At 49.4% G+C, this 18,683-nt stretch overlaps 1 protein-coding gene across 3 annotated transcripts; it reads right to left on the reverse strand.

The window, feature by feature from the left end:
* Window positions 1-8,327: 8,327 nt before the first annotated feature.
* On the reverse strand, window positions 8,328-17,862 carry GSTZ1 (glutathione S-transferase zeta 1). 3 transcript variants are annotated; one of them, XM_059819371.1, is made up of 9 exons: window positions 17,792-17,862; window positions 14,533-14,584; window positions 13,742-13,809; window positions 12,810-12,890; window positions 12,209-12,334; window positions 11,599-11,674; window positions 10,682-10,734; window positions 9,355-9,404; window positions 8,328-8,708 (listed from the first exon to the last, which is right to left on the reverse strand). In XM_059819371.1, exons 1-9 carry the CDS (start codon window positions 17,810-17,812, stop codon window positions 8,582-8,584), a joined length of 654 nt encoding a protein of 217 aa, XP_059675354.1. In that variant the 5' UTR covers window positions 17,813-17,862; the 3' UTR covers window positions 8,328-8,581. The 3 variants fall into 3 exon arrangements, with proteins under 3 accessions (XP_059675354.1, XP_009812501.2, XP_059675355.1); XM_009814199.2 differs by lacking the exon at window positions 17,792-17,862 and adding an exon at window positions 15,127-15,141; XM_059819372.1 differs by lacking the exon at window positions 12,810-12,890.
* Between the last annotated feature and the right edge of the window lie 821 nt (window positions 17,863-18,683).

Raw genomic sequence — 18,683 nt, forward strand, 5'->3', positions numbered from 1 at the left:
CATGGTGTTTCTCTCTAGTGATGCTTTCCGCTTCCTCTTGGCTGCTTTCAGGGCTGGATCTTTTTTGGCTTTGGGGTGTTACCAGCTAGTGTGGGAGCAGGAATTTTTCACTAGTCAGTGTCACTTGTGGGCTGAAAACCCATGGTCCCCTGTGCAGGTCTCTGGTGTGGGAAGGTGACTGGAGGACAGATGTTTTCATGGCCTCATTGAAAGAGATGGACAAAGGCAACTCTGTGAAGCTTGTCCTGACTGTCAATGGACAGGTAAAAGAACCGACATCATCCTCTCTTCCTGCCCTGGGTCCCAAATATTGTCAGTTCTGAGCTACAGAACTTCCTCTCCCATCCTCTCCTTTTCCTCATCTTTGCTGCTCCAAAGCAGAGCCGCAAATGCAGATCTGTTAACACACGTCTGTGCTGAGCCTAAACCCTCTGTGATGCTCCAGGCCTATTCCCTAAACACAGCTTTGCCAAAACACCTAGTGTGTCACCGGAGATGGGCAGCAGAGAACGGTTCACTTCCAGTTCCACTCTCTCCTGGGTCTGTGGTACTTAGACAGTTTATTTACCTTGCGCTGAAGCCCTTGGATTTAGCATCTCCCAGTGCCTGGCTTTGCTTTTCTTTGTTTATTCTGTTGGTGCTGGAGATGAAAGCTGGGCTATTCCCTTGCAGAGAATCTGTCCCTTACAAGATATCTTTTTGCTCACCCTTTGTGGATGGAGGCCAGCACACTTGGTGTGTCCTTTTATTCTCACTGTCACTGTTTCTGCCACAGTTGCTCCGAGGTGTCTCCAGCAGTACGCCTGCCCGCCCCTTCCTCGTCCCGCAGACCACCCAGTCACCAGTGCTCCCAGCAGATGATATGCCCCTTGGCCAGGACCTGGAGGATCCTACTGTGGTATGTGTATCCTGGAGCCTTCCTCTCGTTATTTCACCCTCTCCTTAGTATCTTCTCCCTCACTAGTAGCTGCTCAGTTGATGTCTAGCAGAAACATTTGCTGCCGCTCTGTTAGTGGAGACCTGGCTAAGCAAGTTTTGGAACCAAAGATTTAGTTCTGCTAAACAAAGTGATACTCTCCATTGAAATGCCTTTGGAAGGGTTGAATTTAACAGCCTTTGGTGGGATGATCGATCAGCCTGGTTACTCCTAGCACAGATGGCCTTTCTCCCTTTCCAGTGCTAGCTGTGCGTGTCGCAGCCAGCAGCCTGAAAACAGACCTCTGGGCGTATAGCAGCAGGTAGCTGCATTGCTCAGCATATATTTGGTGGCTGATACTGTTAACGTGATAGCCCTTAAGACTCAACGGGAAGAAGAGCCTGAAAACAGTCACGACGTGAAACTAATCTCTGGCCCAGTAACAGACAACTCACAGTAGCCTCAGGTCTTTTTCTTCAGGGCTGATTTGACTGGGACTCTCGTCACAGGTTAAGAGTCAGAGCTCAGAGGTGGCTGCTAGAGCATCCAGGCCTGGGAGGAAGGACGTCCGCCCACCACTGAGGACTCTGATGGTACCCTGTGCCCTAAAGCCACCATCTGGCAAGGTGGAAGCCACTGAGGCCTGGAGGAAGAGTTCTGTCCAACCCAAGAAGCCCAGGAAAGTTTTATTTGAACCCACAGCGTCTGAGAGAGATCTCAGTGAAGAAGGTAACTCTGGCAGCTTCCAGGTTTATTTTACAGTTCTTGTCTGAATAATCTGTCAATGCTGCTGGGCAACAACTTCCCAGTCCATTTTTCTGTATACCTCCAAGGCAAGATAGGCTTGTCTCTCTTGGCTTGCGAAATACCGAGAATGCTCCTTAGTCCTGGATAAACCGCTTGATGAATTCTTGCCTGTTGGGAAAAGGCCAGAAATAGAAGATGGGATACTCTTAGTGCCAACATTCTGTACCATAACATAATAAGCCTATCTCTTCATGTGAGTAAAAGTGCTTTATAAATGAAGGCAAGTATCGTTAGCCTTGTTTTACAAAAGAGTAAATTTGAGGCACAAGAAGGTTACCTACTGTAACGTTCTGTAACCTCTCCATTAGTCTGTTTGTTCCCCTACTAACAGCATACCACTTGGTCCATAGAAGACATTGGTTATTATTAAAGTATAGAGCATGAAAAGGTCTGTATGTATAATTAGTATAACTGTACTGACTTTTCAGTAGTGAGAAGGTAGCTGCCAAGGGGTTTGGAAACAAAACCTTTAGCTTCTGGAGTGTGAATTCCAAGTCAGCTCCAGGGTGTGACCAAGTTTGTGTGTAAACGTTTGACAATAGCTCAGTGGTCCCCATGTGGAGTGACTAGGGACTTGGCTTGCTTCTCACAAAGGCAAATACAGCTCCATCATAAAGTTGCTTCCCCTGTAGGCAGTGTGAGAAAGGGGGAAATGAGCTTCCACCAGAGGGGTAAAATGCGATGGTGACAGCATGATGGCAAAGGAGGTATGCCCTGCTCTTACCTGTCTTCTGCATTTCTTCTGATGAGACTTTCTTCAGGATTCTTGGTCTTGCACCTTGTTTGTTGCAGTGAGGTAGCTTTGTGCTGGGGGTTGGAGGAAGGGAGGCCAAAGGGCTCTTAAACCGTGGAGCTGAGCATTTTCCAGGGTATGTCTGCTGGCTGCTTTCTTTATGGGGCCATTTTTGTGTTTCCTCTGCAGATCTAGCGGTGGAGGAGTTGCAAGGTGAGGATCTGGTTCGTAGACCCTGGTTTGTCTTTTCAGCCAGTCGGTGATGCCATTCCCTTTAATGTCACAGGCTTCATCCTTTATCTCCCCAGTGATCAAGAATAACAAGTAGGTTGTGTGTATATGCTGTTCCTCTCCATGCAACTGCACTCAGTATAGGTGCTTCCTGTACTGTCAGTCTCTCCAGTACGATTCTGTAGCCCCTCTGAATCTCAGGCACACCTCTGGGTGCATAACCCTTTGAGGCAAAGGGTAAGATGTGGAATAGACTTTGATTAAAAAGTACTTTTTAGCTTGCTCAGCCAACCACAGCGGCCTGGGAGAGGAAAGGAGGAGGAACAGAGCAGCACGAGGAGTATCTCTGAAAGCAGCTCCAGGCTTCTGGTTGCTGTATCTTAGGCACTATTGAGCTGTCCCTGGGTAGCCCTCCTTCACAAGGAGTAACACAGGGGGATAGCACAATTGGGATATCCCTTCTGGGGGTGGGTAATCAATGGGGGGCATCCAAGCCTGTTTGAAGTGGCAGCCTGTATGCGTCCTACATCCAGCCAGACTCTTTGCTGGCTCCCTCTGCTAGCGATGTCTCTCCTAGTGCAGCAGTTATTCCCCAAAGCCAACAGAAAATCTTCCTCAGGGAGCTATGTCTCTTGCCACCCCAGAGGGAAGGCACCTGGGGCCCTTGCCTTCCCATTTCTCCCCTCTGAGCCTTCAGCTGCCTTGTTCTTCCCAGCAGGGAAGGGAGCTGGGGGTGTCTCATCTGACTCTGCTCACAGGCCTGTGGTCTCCCTTCCCCAGGCACTCCCAGCCCACGGTGGTGCCATGCCATGTGCCTCGGTGACCTGGGGACAGCTGTTTTGATCGGTGGAGAAGGTGTTGATCAGCAGTCCTGCAAGGATGCACTCTGGAAGCTGGAAATTGGTGGGGACTTTAGGGCTATCAAAGGCAATGGGGGCAGTGGGACTTGAGGACAACTCATGCAGATGGGAGGGTGTACTCAAGGGTCTGTGCATAGGGAGGGGACAGCAAAGGTGTCACATCTCCTAGCACAGTCACCAGGCTGAGCTGACAGTATAGGATGCCATGAGAGGCTGTGGGGTTTATGTGAGAGCCCTCCAGGAGCTAAGGTATAATAAGTTCTGGAAAGAGTTGGATGAGTTTTAAGGGGTGAAAGCAACAGTGCAGTTTGCAATCTGCGTGTGATGATTGGTGGAGAAGTGTGAGATACAATTCCAGTGCCTTGCAGCTTTCTGCACCTCACTGATCCTCTCTTCCACCTTACTATTCCCTGCCTTGTTAGTGTTCCCCTTCATTCCTTACACAGAAACGTTTCTGTATGAGTCCCCTCTAGCCCTGAATCAAAGGAGAGGAGGAGATGAAGGGAGCAAGGTCTTGAGTAAAGACTTTATTACATATTCTTTAAATCTGGAGAAATCAAGAGTATCTTTGAACTCCCACACCACCTGCCTGGTGTTGCTCCCACAGACAGTGATTTCTGGCTTCCACTGGGCTTCCAGCTACAAAACACCAAGCCATTGTGCTTGCATGGTCACACAGCTACCTATGACCCAGACACCAAGCGTATCTACATCTTTGGGGGCATAAGGGAGGACAAAGACTGCAGTGGCATCTACATTCTGGACACAGTCACCTGGAAATGGCTCCCCGTGGCTGTAAGTACTGCCGCTCTTCCAAGACAAAAGCACAGGAGGGGTGGCAGGTCCTGCCTGAATGTGGCAATTGATGTGCCCTTATCCTTACTTCAGTAGTCTTGGCCCACTGTTGCTGCAGGTTGTCTGAGCTGCTTAGTTGGGATTGAGAGATACAAGAAGGCTATGTTGAAAGGCCACAAGCTTGGCAGAAACCAGGGGCTGTGCCTACAATGAATGAAGCAAGGTGGGGAAAAAATGGTTGCTGCAGAGTGCTGTGTCTGACCGAGGTCGCGGGTGGGAGGTACTGTACGAGCAGCAGAGGGAAATGGCCTCTCATTTTATATGATGCTTTTGAGAGCTGCACTGGATGCTGAGGTGAAGAGCTAGTCTTCCCAAATCAGGGACTGCTCTGAGCACAGCAGATCTCTGAGCTCTTTAGTTGCCTGTCATGTCCTTGCAGAGGGCCCTGTCAGTGAGGGACTATTTGTCTCTTTCCTGGCTAAGTCACAAGATGGCTTTTACAGAATAAGCCTGGATGAGATCTTTCGGTTCTCTGTTGTCTTCTGAGGAAGCTGGGGTAAGAGGTTGACTTCCCTCTCTTGTCAAAGCATTCTGGTGGTGCAGAGTATGCAAAGGATGTACTATTTGCCTGTGTGACAAAGATCAGGCTGGGGAGCCAATAAAGTGAAAATTGAGACTTGTTGAACTCACTGCATGATGTGGGCCAGTTTCCTACAGGTCATGCAGCAAACAATGCACTTGTAACAAATGTATGTTGAACTTTTTCCAGGCTAAAGGGAGGATGCCAGTGCTCACCTACCACAGTGCAACTATCTACCGCAAGGAGCTCTTTGTTTTTGGAGGCACTTTCCCCAAAAAGGCATCACTGGCAGTTGGACCCTGCAGCAATGTGCTCTATGTCTTCAATCCAGAGCATGAAATTTGGTACCAGCCCATCTCAGAAGGGGAGAAGCCTCTGCCTAGGCTTGGGTGAGAGTGCTCTTATTCCAGCTCTCTAAAATAGAGCAGGAAACCCCTGATCACCTTCCCTCCCACCCCAGTGTAATTTCCTAAATATTAGGTAGTTGTTCTCCACGGTTTGCTCCTTAAGATAGGGCTGTGATTTGAGCAATGTGACTCCCAGTATCTCCTGTCATGAATCCTGATGGGATTCTGTCCTTGGGCTGCAGTGGCTGGGGGTAGAGGCAGGTGTAGACTGAAGCTATGGCAGCCCAATACTAGAAGCCAAGGCTGAAACATCAGTTTGGGGAACTTGCTGAAGATGCTTTGTTCGCTTGCTTCTTCTCTGCCCAGGCATTCAGCTACTCTACTGAAGAACAAGCTGCTGATTTTTGGGGGTCGGGGAACTTCTCTTTACCTCAGTGACATGCACATCCTGGATCTGGGTAAGAAAGGCTGTGCTAGATGGCTGCCTGGAAGGTCTGTTCTAAGGCAGGGACTGGGGAGTGAGGCATGCTCGATGGGAAGGTAGCATTAACATTATAAAAACTCCTGACTAGGCATTGGAGATGGAAAACTATGGGGTAAAAAAACCCTTTCTGGGGTAAGAGGGGAGGGAATAGGGAAAAACAAGACTGCTTTTTTGGAAGAACCTGGGTAATAGCGAGGCAGGTTGCTGATGCGGCAGACTATGGAAGTTTTTGTCTAGTTACGAGGCTGAGCTTTTTGGACATTTCACCTGCTTTTCCCCTGGCTGTCAGGTTTCATGGAGTACACACCTGTCCCCCTCCTCGCAGGACAGCCTTCCGCACGTTGGTAAGATCCTATTGCAGACCAAGGAGCTATCTTCTTCCTCTGTCCTTTCTCTCTGAAGCCAGGTTTAAACAGTGCTTGTAATCAGTCCCAGTTGCGTATTTCTGTCCCAGTAGTCAAAATATAGTGGACAGCCCCTCTGCTGTGGGACCAGAAATTCCTGTGCTGTCCTAGTTGGTGCCTGTAGGGCGCAGGGGGTACAGACCCCTTAGTCTCCCTGGAAATCTGCCTTTCAGGCTAGGGGAGGTTTTCTGCTGTGTGCGAGTGAACTGTATTGCCTGCTGTTTGGTCTCCACAGTACTTGGAGTACAACAAACACACAGAGAGGAAGAAACTCTTGTACCAGGACTCTGCTGTTCCTGAAGAGACACTGTTGCCCACTAGAACAATGACCTAAATCAGACCAAAGCCCAGCTAGCCTGCTATCTCACTCCATAGAGCAAAACACAGGAGTTTTGATAGCTCTTTCTGGGATAATGAGGTGTTTTTCAGGCCTGATTATGGTCTGACCTGCAGAGGCAAACAAACAGCTCTTTCAGGGTTATTCAGCAAGTCAGGGCAGAAGAGAAGTTAACTTCCATTCTGCAGCTTAAGGCCCCAGCCTCCTGCTGCAGTCTGCCCACCCCTGCCCATTGCTGACTGAGGCAACCCCAGCAGGTTTTGCTGTTGTCACCTTTCAGCTTTGCTTTGGTTGCAGTTTTCATGCAGCTCTGGCTGTGTCAGACCAGAAGGTTCTGATCAGTGGAGGCTGCAATGCCAAGGGAGCCCTGCAGGATGCCTTTGTCTTCCACCTAGGTGAGTGATTCTCTCTTCCTGTTTCCATAGCTGAAGGTGACTATGGGGCTGCAGTGGTGTTTCTGAACACCTAGTCTGGTCCATTTGTTTCATCACACTAGGAATGGGCTTGTCAGTATTAATAGCCCCTTTCTACTCCAGATACTCTTTCATGGAGCACAGTGATCCACCATGACCTCTGCTCTCTGCCCCGAGCTGGCCACACATTGCTTGACCTGACTCCTTCCCACCTGATGGATGTGGACAAGGAGAACAAAGAGGAGCATAACCTGCACACGGTGTTGGTCTTTGGGGGCTCCAACTGTGCTGGGACCTTTTACAACAGCACAGTCAAGATCCAGCTGGACCTAGGGTAATGCACAATACTCAGAATGAGCCTGGAACAGCAAGGGCTTTTCACCAGCCTGAACACAGACATGGATGGCAATAAATGAGTCTAAGCAATGCGACAGTCCAAGTATCTATATGTAGGTAAATGCTACCTTGGCATAAGAGATCACAGGTTTGTGAAGCCTTTCTGAAGGCTGTGGGCATTGCCTTCCTAGGGTAGCTGATACACAGCATCAGACTGGAAGAAATTCCCTCCCATATCCCTGGCTTGGTACCTGGGCTTGGGTGCCAAAACAGTCAGTGGGATCTGAGCTGAGCCTGCACAAGCACAGAGTCACAGGCTTCTGGGTTTCCCTTCTTGCCCTACAGGTTTCTTGGCCGGAATTCCCCAGGTGCTTTCAGCTCTGAAGGTGACTCAGGTGTTGGGTTTCATTTGGGATGAGTGGAATGGGATTTACTCCTGCCACTTGGAAGGTCCTCACAGTGAAAGTACAGACATGATTCTGGTTTGGAGGGAATCTGGGGTGGGATTCCCTTGGGAAATAGTCTGCAGCTGAGGACTAGGAAAACACGTAGAGTAGTGTCTGAGGATGGGAGAAGGAAGAGAGCACCATCTTTTTCAGCATATGGGAGTGAGCTGGTTGTGTGTTGCTGACTATGGCACAACCACCTAGCTTTGCTTTAGACAGACCTTTATTATAAATTCCACAAGACTGCTTCTAGAAATAAGGAAGAGGTACAAATCAGCTGTCCCAGGTAGTAATTCTCGTCATTGCAAGGGGTGGCAGAGTTGCTGACTGTTGGCTCTTGCAAGACCCACAGGACCCAACAAGGGTTGAGATTAAGCTGTCTTCTGTCAGAGACTAGCTCTTACTGTTTATATCCATGGCACTGCTGATTATGCCATAGCTCTGAGGCAGCTGCAAGGACAAGCAGGCCTGCTAGGTTAGTAGCACACTGTATACACTGGTTCCTTGATGCTCTTTCTGTAGATGGTAGAAAGAAGCAGCCCCTGTGGGGAGCCCAGAATTGGCTCAATGCCTCACAGTTGTTTGTGGCCACATTCCCCAACCCAAAGCCATACAAAGGGGACTTCTGATAATTATAGATAATTCTGCTTTAATCTGCTTCATGGAGATATATCAGATAGATAGAAAAAAAGTCAAGTAGCAGCAAGCTTTCCAGCACAGGCATAGCTCCTGTAAGTCATCCAGGCTACTTCCAGGTCCTCTGTCCTTCTTCCAACCCAGATGAAAGTGAGACAATAGTACTACAGCTTCCTGCTGGCACTGAAGTCCTACAGGCTGTAGCTCTTGTCCTCTTTGACACTCCAGTTTACTTGATTTGATGAGTAGAAGGGCTTCAAGCTTGCAGCTCTGCAGGAGTATCTGGCTGCCGGGATGGGTGGCTTACTTTGAATGCCTCTAACTCTAGGAGAGCTTTGTTTATTCTGGTTATTGTGGGATATGGACCCATGTCCACTTTGAATCTACAAAAGGAAAAGAATTTGTGAGGTACTATGAGTCAGACAGGCAGTGCAGCAGTGAGCAGAAGGGCAGAACAGTGTGCTGTACCTGCCCAGTATGAGAGAATTTCACAGGCTGTGGTACATTTGCATTAAGAGAAAAGGTTCATCCTTGTAGGTTTAAAAACAAATACTACAGGAAAGGTTAGTTAGTTCTTCCATCTTCACTGGGCTTTTGCATAGTGTGCAGCACAGGGTAAGAAGGCACTATGCTTTTCATGGGAATCATGCAGCCACTACTTGCATAGATTTAAGGCTTTCAACAAATACAGTCAAATTAATTTTTTCCCCCCTGTGTGCAGTGTAAATATAGGGCAAACAGGGAGAGAGGATGTGGAGTGCAGGCAACCTTAGCTTTTCTAAGGACGTCAATCAGGTTTCCTCCAGGGGCCTCTGAGAACAGAGCACAGCTCCTTATTTCCAAGAGCTTCCAAAAGAGACAGTATTTGTGGCATAGGAAAATTCATGCAGAGAAGAATCCATAACTGGATAGGGCAGGCAGGAGGGATGCTTCCCTAACAGGCACAAGGAGTAGCAGAAGGTAAGCTCTGACAGCCCAGCACAAGGAGTAGGTGCCCTTGAAGAGCGCCTCAAGCTTAGCCTTAATTACCTTTCAGCATTGGAAACTTGAGGCACCAAGCACAGATCAGCCATGGAAACCTGCAAATGTAGCAGAGAAAAGGGGTCAGAGTAACTCAGAGCCTGTCCCATCATGCTTCACTGTGGTAGCAGGCTTTGAGAGCAGGATAGAAATTACTTTATTAGCCAGTACAGAGGAGTTGTCACAACAATCTCATTCTTTAATCCAGCATTAATAATACAAGAATTGTACAAGGAAAGGAACTTCATAGCAGTCACTACTAGAAGAAGCCATCAGCCTTCAGGGAGCTTCATATTTACTGGCTGATCATGATGACCTCAAGGACACAGTGCTTCTATGGCACTGCCTCTGAGCAAAAAAGTCTGCTGGCAAGCTGCAGAGGGAGGCGATGGAGGGAGGGGGGAGTTTGCATTGGCTGGGAAAAGGTGAGTAAATTTTGCTTGTTTGCATTGCAGGAGTATCGAGCGGCTCCTGCCAATGTCAAGACCTGATATGCGATAGGGTCTTTGCGCATAGGCTCAGGGACTCACAATCTGAAAAGAAGACTCAAGGACAATACAGCTAGCTGCCTATCTGCACAGAGACCACTGCCCCCACCCCACTCCCCAGGTCACAAAGCCCTGGGTGCCTTTTAGAGCACACATTATTCTCCAGCATAAGATCTCATAACTAGCCTTTTCCTACTATTGGCTCCAGTTCCATAAAGCTCCTACTAGACAATCCTCTGCATCACAGGATATTGCAGGAGCCTTCCTTTTTTCTCAGGCTTTTATAGGAAAGATCCAATTGCCTGCCAAACAGGACTACTATGTGGAAGAGGCCTGAGTGGCCTCTAGCTTGGTAAGGGTCAGAACAGCTTATATGTGAGCTATCTGGAATCTGTCCATGTTAAAGTTGAACAAACAGAGCAGAAAAATACAATCCAACTTGGTTAAAGGTCCCACAGAGCAGAGCTAAGAACTGAACCTGTGTTTCTTGAGTCAAGCTTTGCCCCTATGACAGGACACTTTGAACTCCAAATCTCTTAAAGATGAAATATGTATAATCTGTTTCCACATCCTCTAGGAGCAGACAGATCCTAGATAGAGCTGCAGAATCTAGCCATCATCAGGTTATAGGCAGGGACAAGTAAACAGCTCCGTAACTATTTGCAAGTCAATAATGGCCTAAAAGGATCCATAGAGCTGTTTTTCTTATGGTGAAGGCACCGCATGTAACTCCAGGCACAGGATGGGGTTGTGCTGTGTCTCCACAACTAATTTCCTTTCCTGTTTTATAGAATATACTGAGGTTTTCAGTTCTCCAATCGTACACAACACTCTAGATAGATACTTACTTCATCCCCCACACAGTAGCGCCCGGAAGTGTGCTGCAGAATCTGCTCCAGTGCTGTCAAGAGAGGTGGTACACTGGAGTGAGGCATTGGAAACTAATTCTAAAGGGACACCAAAGACCTTTTAGACTGGGAATTATGAGCAAGGGCATTTTGACCCTGAGATGAATGTGACAAAGGGGCAATTTGGGACAGAACCTAGAAGGAACAGAAATCTTACAACAGCATAGTTATGGGAGTCTTTAGGGTCCTTCAGCTTTTTGGGACCCAGGGTGATTTCAGTTGCTTCAGGCAATGCAGCTGAAATACTAAGAAGATGCTGTAGAGATGTGTGAGTGGGGATGGGGAAAATGCAAAGGTTCAGTCAGTTTGCATCTGTCCAGAAGTGAAGATGGGCCTGCCATTCCAGCACATCCGGGAGGGGTTTTGAGGAAACAAAAGGCACCCTGTTTCTCCCAGGGAGGTAAAGAAATACTCTGCTACTTGCTAGATTCTGTGGGAGTTTGCCATTACATATCTTTTGTCTGATTACAAAAACATAAATATAGATTGATAGAACTTTAAAGCAAAAGGCACTAGTTTGGGAGCAGCTGGGTGGAAAGGAGAAGTGCTGTCAGCCTTCATACTTCAGGGTGAGTCAACTGTTGCAGTGTACAGGATGGCCCCAGGCTTCCCCTCTTCCATGCACAGCAGTGGAAGTGCCCTGTAGACAGCATCTTTCCTCCAAGACCCTGGAGAGCTACCGGTCCTGGACAAGGGACTCTGGGCAGGAAGAGCACTGTCTCTGCCAGCAGGGCAGGACCCCAGCACACCAGCCTAGGGAGATCTGCTGTTCTGCTTGAAGAGGAAATTAGGACCCCAGCAGTGCAGTGTTTTGAAGGATCAGTATAAGTGCTGATCATTTTGAATGTGGGACGCACCTTGGAAGCCAGACGCAATGCAGTTCTGAGCCCATTCTGTTTTTTTCTCCCCCATTTTTTTTAGGATGCTCAGGTTCTGTGGAGGCAAGCAATCTCCAGGTTAGATTGATCGCTGCTGGCTGGATCTTGCCCACTGATTCATCCAGTGGAGGAGGGGGGAGATGAGGAGTTGCCAAGCCTGAACCCCCAGCCTGAGTTCAGCCTGCTGGGTCAGCCCTGACCTCAACCTCATTGAATCATGTACCCTGCTGTATCTCTCTCTTGGGACTGTCCTTCTGTAACAGCTGCCAGGGTATCCCTTTGCCTCTGCCCTTTGGGTTGCTCAATTGTCTTCTTCCTAAGATGTCCTAGACCCAGCAGTGAAACTATATGGATTCAGCCATTTCTGGAAAGAACCCTGGGGTGCTATAGGATTTTCTGTGTAGGAAATACTGTATTGTTGCCATTGGCAGATCAGGCAGAGGCTAAGCAGAATTTTCATCTGCTAATACACAGTCTTAAGGTCTGCCACTCTATTGGCTGGCAATAAAGAGACTGAGCTTTTCAGAGATACAGACTCCTGGAAACCCATCCTGGTTTTCTCATTTGCATGAATATGACAAGGCAATACCTGGAGAGGCTGAATGCCGGAGACAATGTGATCGGCAATCATTCTGACTTTGGCTCTCTTCTTCGGATCTTGGGGCAGGAGCCTGGGGTTAGGACGGGTGTCTTCTAGGTAATGAATTATAGCTAGCTGTAATGAACAAAGAGATAAGGAGAGGTTATTGGAGACCCAAGGAAAAGTTCACATCCTGAACACCTGGGAAAGGAGAGCTGATCCAAGAGAATACAACAGCTTTTGAATGAAGTTTGTTACCAATGCAAGCAACAGAATATCCCCTTTGATGTCTGCTTGGGACCTTGTTGTCATTTAGCCCAGCTTTAATTTCAGGCAAACCCTGGCACGGCCATCTAAGTCAGACTACAAAGTGCTCAGTGAAAGGTGGAGTTACGAACCGAAGCTAAATTGAGCTTAAATCCTTGACAGCAGTTTCCCAGCAGAGGCTATGTGCTATTTCTACCCCCAAGTGGGATTGTTTATCACAAATGCCATCTCTTTTCCAATGCACAGATGAGAGCTCCGGGGGAAGAGATGGGGTAAAGCCATTCCCTCCAGACTGGCAGCAGGCTGGAGTGAATGGTTAACAGGGATGTGGCTGGTAACTCACTGACTGAGAAAGGGTGATGCCATCAATTTTCAAGACTGGGACTTGCTGCATTGGATTCACTGCCTTGAATTCAGCAGAAAACTGTGGAAACAAACTTGAGATTACTCTACGGCAACAAGAAATTCTTCTTCCTCATTTTCTTCCCCTAGAACCCAGTTACCAAATTATTTTATTTTTTTTACCTAGCTTTTCCCTCTTCCTCAGTACTAATATTTGCAGTAAGTTATGCTGTACTATTAGCCTACAGCAAGCTGTCACTGGGGCTCAGGGGTCACTGCATCCAGGGCCAGACTGCCTTCCCTTTTGATAAACCGTCTATACAAAGCCCAGGATGGGTGGTACTGCAGCAGTGTCACTATTGCTGTTCTAGTTCTCCAACTCCATCTTAGCCCATACTGGCACATCAAGCTGGTGGTACTAGGGTGGCACTACTAGGTGCACAACTCCACGCTATGGCCCCCCAAATAAGTTCTCAGTGAAGATCTCTTCTGGCAACCCACCCCTTCCTTTGGCAGGCCCTTTGCAGCCCCTTGCTGTATCGTTTAGCATCTTTTGGACGCATGCCCCCTGCCACACACACTCTTTCTGGTGCTAAGTGAATGAGGTCGAGTCTGTGTTTAAATTGCAGAGCAACTTCTCTGAAGTCTGTGCACCAAATATGTTCAGTTATGCTAAGCAGGAGCAAAAGATCTTCAGCCTCATGAAATTCAGTCACAGATGTTTAAGAGATGAAAAAACCTTTAGTCTCCTGTAGTCATCTTCTCCCTCTCTCTTGCATGCCAGGGAATACTGGCTGAACGCAACTATTAATTACAGAGAAGCAGTGAGGTATTCAGTGACTTTGCCTTTGAACTTTCTAGTGCTAATCCCAATTCTCCTAATGATCCCCAAGTTCAGTACCCCTGGAGAGAGCAATGGTAGCTGTATCTTACCTGCTGCCCCCCATCCTTCAGGAGGTTCACTGGCACCAGGTCATAGGAAATCCCTTTCAGAGCCAGTGCTAGGGAAAGCAGAGTGTACAGCTTCAGACAGGCACACTGAGACCAGTTTAATTGGTAATGGGCTCAGGGAAGTGTTACCATCTCCATTTGAGAGAAGAATGGCTTTAAAACCAAAAAAGACCCTATCCCTCAAGAAAGGTTGCCTGAGTCCACCAAGAAAATATAGTGCTCTGGCAAATGAAGGACTAAAGCACTAAAGATCAGTCCTGGCAAAAACACTGCATTTTTCAAAGTAAGTTTTGCCACTCTTTGCAGCACAGCCCCTCCTGATTTGGCTTATAGAGGGCAGGAGGCCCTGTGCTTACCTGTAAAACCTTGCTTAAGACTGACTCAGTACAAGTAGGGACCATTCCCAGCCCTGCTTAGCTCTCAAGACCTGGGCAGACCAGAGTCTGAGGCAGTATCCGTGTAAAAACAGAGTGTAGGGCCTCTCTAGATAATGTGGAAGAAACAGCCATCTGTATCGTGTTAGCTTTACAAAAGGAGTAATTCCCTCTAACTAGCTGCAGGCTGAGCAAAGCCCTCCTGTTTGTTCCTCTCCCTTCCCCCTGCCCCAGGTAAGCTGTGGTAGTCCCTTCCCTCCCACTGGGGAAACACCTCACTGTCCCAAGTTCATGTTTGCTGATCTCTCTCTTAATAAGTGACTGATTAATCAGGTTAGTGAAGGGAAGGATACTGCAATAACACCAAGACAATAAAAAAGAGATAATACTGGATCTTACCGATTCTCACTCTCCAAGAGCAGGAACTTCGGAAATAGCTATAAAGTATCGGCTGAGAAAAGAAAGAGAGATAAAGTGGTTATATGGTGGGAACACCAGAGTATTGTAAGGAGAACAATGCATGAAGAGAATGCATTTCAGAAACTGTAAGACAGGGAAGAGCAACATTTGAGGGCAAGAGGGCTCCTTTCTGAAAGTGACTTCCTGTTTTGGGCGTACAAGGTAGTATCACTGTCTTTCATGCTGGCCCTCTGAATATTTAGCTGCACCTGATGTTTCCAGCAATGCAAAAGTGACCCTAAAATTATCCCCTACAAAGCTTCCGTCTTTGTCCCTATCAGATATTGCTAACTTCTATCCCATCTTAGATTTTTGAAACAAATTCCTCACTGACTGTGCCAAGCACCTGCAATGGGTATTTGCATGGCATGAAATAGCTTTTCCAGTCACACAGGGCAGGGCCAGGCCTCTTTCCAAACAAGCAGAGCTTCTGCTGTTTGAGATGAAGGCCAAGAGGTAAGACAATTCATCTCTACCCGAACTCTAGCACGGAGGCAGCTTTCCTGGATGCTTCCACCCTGTCCAAGCTCTCACCTTTTCAGATGCCATCATCAGTGTGTGCAATCTACTCCAAGAGATTAAAACAACCGCTTCGCTTTCCCTTTTGACTCAGCTGGGATGGGGGAAGGCTTCTCTCCTAAAGCCAGTGAGAAAAGGACTATGCCCCCAGGTCTGTGCCCAGGAAACAGAAAACAGCCAGTCAGATCCAATCCTGAGTGACTGCAGTCAGCTGCATCTGTATACCCGTGTGTTGCGCTGCAGCCCCAGCCCTGATATCAGAGCCATTAACCAGCTTTGAGGTTGGAAGCACGTTTAGGAACCATCCTTATTTCCCTGGCTTTTTGTCCAGAAGCAAATAAGATATCTAGAGAGCCTGTCAGGCTCTCAGCACTTGCAAATGCAGGAATATAGCCCTGGGGAACAAAACAAGGAAACCGAAGCCACATGCAGAATTTGTTTCACTAAGGAACAACTGCCAGCTCCCTGAACAGGGGCTGCCTTTGTGGGGAGGTCCCTTAGGGTCTTCCTGTAGCCCTACTCCCATCAGTACTAGCCAGTGCAGAGGGTTTTCTACATTGTAGGCCTGGGAGAGGCTGCTACTCTGCTCCTGGGCCAACTTTGTGCAAAATATGAAGCTTGCTTTTTTGTGTTAGGGTCTTTTCTTTCCACACAGGAAACTGGTACTCATGCATGTCTCTAAATAAACCCATAATCATGCCTATTCTTCCTTCCATAGATCCCATGGCACGCCAGGGATCAGTCTGTGTCTCTGCCCTCCCAAAATGCAGAGAAATTATATCAGAGACTGACAGCAAGGCAGAAAAAGGCAGGGATTTGCTCACTGACACGCGATCTGTCAACAGAAAACCAGAGAGACACCGAGGATGTCTGTGCTCCAGTCCTCTTTGTAAGCTTGATGCTTCTCTTGCAGTTTAGATTGGTTCAAATAACTTTAAATGAGGTATGCATTTGATTAAATTACTCTAGTCAAATGTTTACTGGAAAAATAGTTTGTAAGTAAGGAGGGAAGTGATGGTAGTATTGGCAACCCTTGTGGACAAAGTATTTACTGATTTTCTTAAATTCTCTGCTTCTGGAATCAGGGCATCAGAAATCTCAGCTATGCTTTTTTTCAAATGTCTAGCCTGCTGGGTTGCAGGGAAAGAAGCAGTAACCATGACTTCAAAAGGGAAATATACAGCATTCATGCCATACTATTTTTAGTTGTTTTTCCTGGGGACCTTGCTGATGATTTTTTGGCTCGGAAATTCATGTCCTTCACCACATCTGTTTTGGACTCTGGCTCTCAGCTGGCAGAGACATTTCTCCTGATCCTCTCTACAGTTCTTTGTTGTTTTTGCAGCCTGTGCTATGATTTGTAATAAATTGTGCTAAGCTAATTGCTTTGCTCTATAATTTCAAGGACCCAGGGGATGTCACCAAAAAGAACACGGAAAACAACCCGTCCCTCAGCTGGGAACTGTGTCTCCAGAGTCTGGGGCTTGGAGCGATCTCTTAAGTTCACGCTATTTTGCTCCCAGCGGCACAGCAGATCACAGGCAAAACAATCAGCTAAGTAAAGACTAGAGACAGCAGAAGTGGTTTGTCCTCAGTGGATGGGTCCCAGAGTGACATTACATCTAGTCTTCCTTGGAGGAAGAGCTGAGCATGGGCCAGGGAAGTAGTGGGGAAGAACTGTCTCCATTTACAACCCTGTGGGGTACAAGCGCTACAAGCTGCAGGTTAGACCGGTTGGAGCTGGGAAGATAGCAGGAGGACAACATTTGCTTGATGTCTACTGAGATTTCTGGTTTAGTTCTGTTTTCATTTCCAGCATCAGTGGTGCAGTGAGGGAAGTTTGGGCTTAAATCCCCATCCAAAATAAAAATCTGGGAAATGCATTTCACTGTTTAGGAAGATGGAAGAGACACCCCAAACTTTGTGTGTTGAGCTCTCAGGTTTCCAAGCCTTTCCGCTTCAGTATGGTCTCCTCTGGATACCACCTCTTTCCAGGCTATATTCGGGATGCACTTGGAAAGGCAAAGTCTTTCACCCATTTCTTGAGACCCATCACTTCAAGCAGCCTGCCCACAGGGACTGACGCAGGGCAGTCACCCAAGTGGGACAGGAGAGAGAAAGCTGCTCCTTGGAGGCTTGCATAGGGGAAACCTCGGTGTCTGAAAGGCACTGCTTATATTCTGCTGGGTTAAAACGTAAAGGTATAAGCAGAAGGAACAGGTTTGCTCCTAAACTCTCAGGATCTCTGCAGCAGGCATTGGTGTTAACAGCTCACATGGATAAGCTATTTTAAGTAAACATCACCACTGCTTTGTAAAGCATTAGTTTTATTTGCACGGGGACAAATTGCTTGCTTGCCACTGAGACAGAGACACGGGTGCAGGCCGGGACAGCAGAAACCTATTTAAGAGACGCTGTGCACGGCGGTGCAGTCCTCTGGGTAACCACCGTCCCGGCCTCTGCGGGGAGCCCGGGGCACCAGAAGCTGAGTTAGGCCGAGATCCCAGGCAGCTGCCGCAGCCGGCGGCAAGGCCAAACCGAGCTCCTCCCGCGCGGGCCGAGGGCTGAGCCGCCGCCCCAAGCCCCGCTCCCTCCAGCTCCGGCGCCGCCATCGCCTCCCGTTCCGCTCCCGCCCGGCGGGGACGCTCCGCAGGGAGAGCGGGGAGCCAGCACCGCGTACCTTGGCCGCGGCAGAGCTCATCCCGCGCCGTCACCCTCCGCGGGGACTGCGGTGTCAGCCCCGTCCCGGCCTCGGACCGCCGCCGGCCGCAGAGCCGTGCCCTCACCTCAGGGCTCGGCTGCAGCTGTGACAGCAGCCGCCCTGGCAGGACTACATCTCCCAGCGTGCCCCGCGTCCCTCCCGCCCGTCCCGGACTCCGTCTCCCGGGATGCGCCGCGCCCGCCCCGGGGCTGGAGCCACGCGGATGACGGCGGCGGGGGGCAGCCAGGCCGAGCCGGGCCCGCGCGGCGGCCCGCTGCGGCAGCGGGAGTCCCGCCGGTTGCCGGGGGGGTCGGCGCGCCCCGCCGCCCCTCCCGCTCCGGCTCCGGCTCGCCCGGCGGCGCTGGGCCTCGTCACCCTCCTCAGCTTCGCCTCCCGCTTCCACCGCCTGCCGGAGCCGCCGCACGTCTGGTACGGGCCGGGGCAGGGCCCGTGCCCCTCCGGCGGGGCATTGCCCCGGGGGCGGCGGGTCTGGTCTGAGCCCCCGGTTGTGGGTGGGTGTCTGCCTCCTCCCGGGAGGCGCCCCGGAAACAGCCGGCCTTCGTCCCCGCGCCCGGCCCCTCGGCCGGGAGTGCGCCCAAGCTCCCAGCCTTCGCCCCGTTTCCCCGCCCCGTTCTCGAGCACCCGCCCACCCCTGCCTTGCCCGGCTGGGGGGATCCCTGTCTGTTCCAGGCAGGTGGCGGGACGGGATCCTGGCAGTGAGGGCCCCAGGGAAGCGCTGCGCTCTCTGCCGGCCCCGGCCCCGGTCCCGGTCCCGGTCCCTGCCCCGGTCCCTGCCCCTCTCTCACCGCTGCTCTCGGGACATGTTGCAGAGAGGGGACCGGGTCTCGGGGAGGCGGTTTTGGGGATCTGT

The sequence above is a fragment of the Gavia stellata genome, chromosome 7, assembly GCF_030936135.1.
Source record: "Gavia stellata isolate bGavSte3 chromosome 7, bGavSte3.hap2, whole genome shotgun sequence".
NCBI classification, from domain to species: Eukaryota; Metazoa; Chordata; class Aves; order Gaviiformes; family Gaviidae; genus Gavia; species Gavia stellata.